At 56.6% G+C, this 8,177-nt stretch overlaps 1 protein-coding gene across 4 annotated transcripts in view; it reads right to left on the reverse strand.

Moving 5' to 3' along the window:
* The window catches only part of SLC43A2 (solute carrier family 43 member 2), a 40,284-nt gene extending 32,641 nt beyond the window's left edge, over positions 1-7,643 (reverse strand). The window contains exons 1-2 of one of the 4 annotated variants that reach the window (XM_045984392.1): positions 7,381-7,643; positions 5,980-6,189 (exon numbers count right to left, since the gene is read on the reverse strand). In XM_045984392.1, coding sequence (XP_045840348.1) covers positions 5,980-6,139 — 160 coding nt within the window. In that variant the 5' untranslated portion in view covers positions 6,140-6,189; positions 7,381-7,643. Of the gene's footprint in view, positions 1-5,979; positions 6,552-6,574; positions 6,658-7,042; positions 7,151-7,380 lie in introns of those variants that run through there. The other 3 variants (XM_045984390.1, XM_045984391.1, XM_045984393.1) reach the window with 3 other exon arrangements.
* Between the last annotated feature and the right edge of the window lie 534 nt (positions 7,644-8,177).

Genomic DNA, 8,177 nt, shown 5'->3' on the forward strand with positions numbered 1-8,177 from the left:
CCCACTGGGCAGGGAGCCCAATGCAGGGCTCCACCCCAAAGCCCTGGGATCGTGACCTGAGCTGAAGGCAAATGCTCAACCTACTGAGCCACCCAGGCACCCCTGTCCCCCATCTTTCATCCTGGAGCCACCACACACAGGAAAAGAGACTTACACACTTTGGGCCAACTTTTTTTTTTTTTTTTTTTTTTTTTAATTTTTATTTGTCAGATAGGGCAAGCACAAGCAGGGGGAGTAGCAGGCAGAGGGAGAAACAGGCTCCCCACTCCCAGCAACCCCTCAGTGAACAAGAAGCCCTAAGGAGGACTCGATCTCAGGACCCTGAGCCAAACGAAGGCGGACATTCAGCCAACTGAGCCACCCGGGCATCTGCAGCTCTCTCTCTTTAAAAAAAAAAATCCCTGGGGCGCTTGGGTGGCTCAGTGGTTTAAACCTCTGCCTTCGGCTCAGGTCATGATCTCAGGGTCCTGGGATCGAGCCCCGCATCGGGCTCTCTGCTCAGTGAGGAGCCTGTTTCTCCCTCTCTCTCTGCATGCCTCTCTGCCTACTTGTGACCTCTCTCTCTGTCAAATAAATAAATAAAATATTAAAAAAAAAAAAAATCCCTGCCAACTGGGCTACCTGACCCTTGTACTCCTGCCTCTAGGCAGTGATGTCCAGCAACAGATAAGCCGAGGATAGGGAGTCTCAGCGGCCTCTCTTGTCTGCCCGTGAAGCAATGCAAGAGAGTCTCTTGCCCCCAGAGCAGACTAAGTCTTTGGTGAGCCCAGCTTTGTTGGCAGTAAACAGCCCACATGAATAATCAGAGATCCGACAGATGCCCAAACACAGCCACACCCAGGCTGTTCCTCTCCTTCTGCTCCCACCTGGGTCACTGCGGGCCAGGAGAGACACAAACAGATAAGCACCAAAGAAGTGTCAAGCCCCAGGGTGCCCCTCCACTCCCAGCCTAGCCTGTTCCGCACCTCACCTGCACCTGTTTCTCAAACAGATGCCTCTCAGTTGGGCGGACAGAGTGGCCTGGCCCAGTCCGGCCCGGGAAGGTGAACCAAGAGGACAGGCAAGGAATTGGTGTGGCCAGAGTGTGCCGAATCACTGTGGGGCTGCTGAGGGGCCGGGAAGAGAAAACAATGCCTGCACTGTTCAGCCCTCCTCGCAGCAGACTAACACACAATCCATACACTGAAAGCAGGGGACAAAAGGGGGTGCTATGACCCCACTTGGGCTCCCCTGGCATCCCTCGGTCAAGGAGGGGGTTCTCCCTACCCCAGACAAACAAAGGGAATGGCTGCATGATGCTTAAAGGAACAAGGGAGCACTGGGCTGGAGGCTCCTCGAATTCCTGAGCAGGCCCCTTCTCTGACTGCTTACTGCCTGCCCCCATACCCAGGATGCAGGCCCCTGGACCTCCCTGCTGATGGTCCCTGCCCCAGGATCTCCTGTCTCTTTCCTAAATCCTTAGTCTATCCGGCAACAGGAAGCAGTATCTCAGTCCAACAGGGGGATGTAGATGAGAGGTCAGCCTCAGACGCAGAGCAAACACAAGGCAGGACACAGACAGTCAGAGGGCCATCCTGGGTAGGCCGGAGCCTAGCCTCTACTTGTGGCTGTGTGTGCCGGCCACTTATTCAGTGGCCTTCGTTCCATGTTGCTTAGTGTTCTCACTCCCCGCCCACCACTCCGGACACCGGAGGCTTTGGAGCAGCCACGGTGCTTGTCTGATGTCTCACAGACAGCACCTTATGGGAAGCTGGACCTCAGTCCAAGCCGCTGGACCTCAGAGTTCCTGGTTTTAGTCTTTAGGCTGTGCTGATGCTGTACTACCTGGGTCCGAGGCTTTCCAAGAAAATATGCTGAAGGGACAGAGACAGCACAGACAGCCCTAGGTGGCCCTTAATGACACCCAGTGTGAACGGGACTGACCCCAAGATCCTCCCTGAGAGTCAGCCCAAGCTGGACAGAATCTTAACGCAACACCACGAAGGCAGGTGGGGCCCGCGGATGTGGGAGAGGGAAAGTGGGTCATGAAATGGGAAGAAGAAAGGCAGGGTTGGGAGGAGAGGCTGAGGGCGCCAGCTCCTTTCTCTGACACATTGTGAGGCCATGGACACCAGCATTCCAACTTTCTCATCCATTGCTACAGAATGTTTGTTTTTTTAAATCCAAAATAAAGTGGGGTAGAAAGGAGAGTAGGGGGGGTGCGGGGAGTGGAAACAGTCACATTCACAGCAATACAAGTCAAAGGGTGGGCTTTCAAAAGCTATTAAAGGCCAGCAGCCTCGGGGTGCCTGGGTGGCTCAGTGGGTTAAAGCCTCTGCCTTCCGTTGGGGTCGTGATCCCAGGGTTGGTGGGATCGAGCCCCGCATCAGGCTCTCTGCTCAGCAGGGAGCCTGCTTCCTCCTCTCTCTCTGCCTGCCTCTCTGCCTACCTGTGATCCCTGTCTGTCCAATAAAAAAATAAAGTCTTAAAAAAAAAAAAAAAAAAGCCAGCAGTCTTTGCGTGAGGAGATCATTAAAAGAGGGCCTCCAAGCAGCAGGGAAGGTCTCCTGCCAACCTCTGCCACCTCCGCCCACCTGCAGGGCCCCAGGCCTGGCTCTGCTTCCCTGGTGGACGGTGGTCCCTCTGCCCTCTCAGGGCCCGGGGGACCAGCTTCCCGCTTTGTTTCATGAGGGGTACAGCTCCGCTGCCACCACGGGCAGCGAGACTTCAGTGGTGAAGGGCACAGAACTGGGGTCTGCCTTGGTGCCCACGGATGAGCTAGACCGTGACTTCCTTGGGAAGAGACCGCAACTCCCACCCACGCCCCACGCCCAGTATGTGGAAATACTGCAATAATTCCTAAGAGTCTAACAGGTAAATCTGATCGCCGCCCTCCTCTGCCCCTGTCACTTCTTCCTGCCTTGAGAATAAAATAATCTAACTTCCCCACATGGCCTCCTAGGTCCTGTGGGGCCTGGCCACCTCCCACCTCTTCTTGCCCCCCTCCTCTCCTGACTCACCCCTCATTGCCCTCCCCGCTTTCCCCTAAACCTCAGAGAGGCCCTCCCACCCAAGTCGAACTGGATCCCCACTGCCGTTCTCCTTCCTGGCCCCCTGCTCTCACTGCAGTCCAGACCTCCACTTGGAAGCCTATGGTCTGTGGGTTTGATGCTGGTGGACTACGGACTCCCTGAGGGCCAGGACTGCTCTGCACCCCCCAGCACAACACCTCAATGCTTACTGGACGTGTGGGTTGGGTGAAGAGGAGATTAACAGCCAGGGAGTGACCTGACCCTGTCCAAGCGGGCCATCAGATGACAGAGAAAATGAAGAAAGAGGTCAAGAGGGGGGAGGTATGGCGGTCATCCCGAGGCCAAAAGGACATGGGTCTGGGAAAGCCCTGGACTTCCTGGGCTGGGAAGCCAGTCAGCAGCTCAGCCACACCAGGGGGGCTGGGGAGGCAAAGCCCAAATGCCGGGCACGGGTCCTTATCAATCTCATGTGGTGAGAAAGGCAAAAAGAGCTGAGAGGCAGCAGAGAAACAGGCTCACTCCTTCTCCCACCTCACCACGCTGCAACCCAACACCGTGTGTCTGGGGCCAGATTCTGGCTGGCGTCCCGAGAATGAGTTCTGAGAACGTTTCAACAGGTTTAGGCACATTTTCTGGAGAGAACAACCCAAAAGCCAAGGTCCTATAAGTGACAAAAAGCTGACAAACTGGCATCTCAAGCAGCGGCAGACCAATCAGCTTCTCACAAGTCGAACACAATAAATTCCATAAATGGCTCCCCGCTTCTCGGCAAGTCAGCCATCCACCAAGTTCAAACATATTAAGCCTAAGCAAAAACCTTGACCCTATATGCTCCAGGCACCCTATATGCTCCTTGCCCAGGGAGGCAAGGCCTGGAGGAGACTCCTGGCTCCAAAAGGCGACAGGCTACTTGGGACTCCAAGAATCGAGGCGCAGGGAGGCCAGAGAGATAAGCTGTGTGGAATCAGCGGGGCTGCCTGTCCAAGATGCTGGGTCAGCAGGCTTTCCAGGTAGTCAGAAAAAAAAAAAAACAACAAAATCAAAGGCAGGGGCAAAGGCACGGGATAAGAAGTTGATGTTCAACTGCCACCCTGACCCTTCACCTTCACTTTGGTTTATAGGAGGGATGGGGTCAAGCCTCTCACCGGCTTCAACACCAGCTCAGCACTGTGTGGGCAGTCTCTGCAACTCCTCCCACTTTAAACGGAGGAAGAAGCCAAGGTCGAGGCAGGAATGAAGTGACCAGCCCCCGTGCTGCCAGTACCATAAAATACATTAAATCAGTGGACAAGCTCAGAAAAGAAACCTAGAATCTGACCTTCTACAGTAGGATCCTTTTCCCCCCACAGTTCCCCCCCAAAAAATCAACCACGACAGTCCCTCAGTCTGGATGAGACGCTAAAAGCTTCACCTGGAAATGAGGTTTCTCTCTGTTTTTAAGACCCTCGGTGCAGCCTGAAAGAATCCATCAAAGAGGGAGGAGGGAGGGTCATGATCTAAAACGGAGGAGAGAGGGAGGGAAAGGAGGAGCCAAACACTCCAACCTGCTCCTTCCAGAGAGTCATTAATCTGCTAATATCTCTTGGGCAAAGCAGAAAGCTTGTTCAAGGAACAAGGTCTGAGTGACTCTCCCATCTCCCTAGATTTCTTGCTGATGTGCGGAAAGGTCTGCCAAGAACCCTTAGGCTATTAGGAAATATTTCTGAGTAGCTAAAGGCTAAAGGTTATAAATTATATACTCTCTGCCCTCTCCCAGGTGACCTCTGCATCCCCTTCATTTCTCCTGCCCCTAACCTGCCCAGCAAAGCTTCCCTAGAAACTGAAACACTCAGAAATCTCCTGGGACTACCAAGAAAGGGAAACAAGGACTCTACATGGGGTTATAGGTAGCATGAGCTGGTCCAAAGCTTTCTCTTAAATGCTTAGAATCTTAGAACGCTAACAAGAAAAGGCATGCCAGTGCTGAGATTCAGAGGGTCAAACTCTAGCCATCTCCCTTTAAGGGGACTCGTGCAGGAGCTGGCTGACAAAGGCAATGGGAAGAGACATTACGGAGTTCAGCTGTTAGGTAGCCACTGGTGGAGATAGCAGAGGGCAGAGGGAACATTTCTTATCAAGGTTACCTAGGAAAGGGGTAGGAGGGTAGAGGTGCGGAGGCACTTGGGTCTCACTGTTCAGCTGAATCTACTAATCTACAACAATTAGGAGCCTTGGATGGGGTCAGGGGGGTGTGAAGGTAGGAGTGGGGGTTAGATTTCTTATAGACAAGCATCCTCAGCCTGTATTCGGCAAAACCAATGGTGTGGCAAAGAGAGACAACAGAACAAGTGTTATTTCCCTAAATACCCCCCTTTGCCTCCCTCCACAATGGTAGGCAGATAGAAGGCCACTGGGATGTTCTCACAGCCTGTGGGAGGAAATGTCCTTTGGAAAATCATAAAGCAGCAAAAAATAGACAAGAAATTGTAGCTGACATGCCCTTAAGAGACTCCATAATGGCCTAACTAAAACATCTAGATTTCAGATGAAGCTTCAGTGGGGTAGAGGCCAAGCCACTTCCTCTCTCTTTCTGCACCCCAGCCACTGAGTCAGGAGTTCCTCTTTCTCACCGTCAGGCAGCAACATATTTAGTGCAAGGCAAGTGATGTGCTATGCACTGGAAGGAGAGGAGTCCAGCAATGTTCTTTAGGGCGGGAGGAAGAACACCCTGGACTTAGGGGGGTTCTGGCTCTACCACAGTCCTTGGGCAAGCCAGAAGATGGGCCTGGGCCTCGGTTTCTTCATCCACAAAACAGCCAATGACACGTACCCAGCAGAGAGGGCTGAGCGAGGATCAAACCGAGCTTCTGCTAAACCGGGAGGTGTTGCGCACCGAGGTGGTACTGCTGGCCGATCTTTCACTCCCGTCTCGCCCTCTCCCAAAGCTCCCACTCCGGGAACCACCCCCAGCCCGAGCCGCCCGTCTCACCTGGCTGAGTACACAGGTACGAGTAAAAGCCCTCCGACTTGAGCATGATGAGCAGCGAGCCCCAGCCCAGGAGGACTGCCGAGAAGAGGAGGTTTTCCAGCACGGCTGTGCAGGCCATCCACCAGCGGCGCCGATGAGCTGTGGCCAGGGTGGGCGCCATGGCGCGGCGCGGAGGCCCGGCTCCGGCTTCGGCTCGGGTTCGGCGGCCACCTGCACACAGACCTCGGTCAGCGCCCGGCGTTGCCCAGCCTGTGCGGCCAACCCGGGCCGCTACCGCAGCACGCGGGGCTTGTCACAGCTCCGCGGCCCAGGCGGTAGGGGCGCGCGGCGAAGGAAACCCCAGCCCCGCCTGGGTCCTGGGCCAGCCTGTGCGCGGCTGGCTTGTGCGTCCGGCCTCAGCTCCGGGACTTCGGCCCCGGCCGGGCGGGGAGACCTCTCCCTCGGCGGGTTCCGAGGTAACCTGAGGCAGGGAAACAAGGAGGGACTAAGGCATGCTCAGGGGCGTGGAATTAATCGGGCTCTCCGCAGGTCTGACACAGCCTGGGGACCGGCAGGAGAGGCACCTTAGGTCCGGATACCTTGGGCAGGGCCATACCTGGGGGGCTGCCACTCCCTGGGACCCTGACAGGAGCCCTCCCGCCCGCACTGGAGACCCTTCCTCAGAGCTCGTTCCTTCAACCACAAGATCAGCGAACGGCGTCCAGAACGGCCCGCCCCCGACCCGCTCATTGGCCTGACGGCTAGAAACTGCGGCGCCATTGGTCGCTGTCTAGGTCGCTAGGCGCTGCGGCCACGCGAAGCCCGCATGGGAAAGGCGAAGCCGGTTCAAACCGGCGGCGCGAGCCACCTGCGCGACCCCCAACCAGGGCTGTTTCCTCGGCATTAAGGCTGTTCCCATGGAAGCGGACCCCGTCTCTCCATCTCCCAGCTGCCTCCTCTTTTCGTCATCTCTTTCCTGGCGGCTCCTCATCGGTCACATGTTGTCTCCCTACACTCCTATTCGAGCGCCTTCTGTCCTCCTAGCACCTATGCCCAGGACCTAGATCCCCAAGATCCAGCTCACCCGGCTCCTAGCAGCGTGTATCGGGCCCGGCCGGCGCCTTTTCTGCCTCCTTTTATTCCAGCGCTTTTATTCCAACCCAAGATGAAAACACTGCCGCACGCTGATTGGCTGAGTCGGGCTGGAAACAGGCGTTGACCAATCAGCAGCCACCCGCCCGCCCGGCGGCGAGCAGAAGCCGGTTCCGGCCGGACTCCGAGACAAACAAGAGAGCTGGGGGGGCCGGGGGCAGCGGCGGGTCGTGCCTCTTCTCTGCTGCTCTTAGCTAGGGTCACAGCCGGGCTGGGAATCCCCGGGGGCGTTGCCCCAACGACTCTCAGAGCCTCACTCTGAAGCCCTACCTGGGTCAGGCTCCCCGGGGAGATGATCCAGTAAGCCCCGGACTGCGTGTCTGTCTCCCTCTCACACCCGGCTGGGCTTCTGCACTCCATTCTTCTCCGGCCCGCTTGTGGAGTCCCCAGCTTCCCCTCTGACCTGGGCATCATGTCCCGGTGCTCGGCTCCGTGTGGGTCGTTCCGCTCCAGCCGCCTCAGCTGCTTCTCCCACGCAACGCTGCCATCCCCGGCTGCTTCGGGCTTTGTGTTCTGATTCCTCGTTCGCCTGTCCCCAGTGCTCTGCTCATCCCGGATACCCGGACCCCTGCCCAGGCGTGGTGTGCCTCTTCCCTGCTCTTCTGATTTCACGGACTCTGTCTCCTGGGTGCCATTTGCCCGGTCCCTGGAAGATGGCCTTGGGGGACCCGTAGATGGGAGTTTGGGGCTTGTCTGTACCCTAGGACGGTCTGCTCCCATCCAGACCGCCCCCCCCCCACCGCTGTCCTTGGTCCCCTTGGGGATCCTTACTCAAAGCTGACCATCCAATCTCCATTGTCTTGCACCACCTCCATTGTCTTACATCCCATTCCTGGACGTCATCTTCAGGGGCCCTCTCAGCTTGGTGACGCGGCGGGCAGTGCCTCCGGGGGAGCGCGTGGAGCAGGGAGGGCTCGGTACCCAATCTGATCAGAAAGCTGGACCTGCCTCCAGGACAGCTTGGCAGCGGGATAGAGCCCGGGCACTGGGGAGGTTCGGCAGCCCAGATGCTTATCCCCGATCAGAGTGGCTAGCCCGATTTTACTAGACCCTTGGTCTACCCCAGA

The sequence above is a fragment of the Meles meles genome, chromosome 18, assembly GCF_922984935.1.
Source record: "Meles meles chromosome 18, mMelMel3.1 paternal haplotype, whole genome shotgun sequence".
Taxonomy (NCBI): domain Eukaryota; kingdom Metazoa; phylum Chordata; class Mammalia; order Carnivora; family Mustelidae; genus Meles; species Meles meles.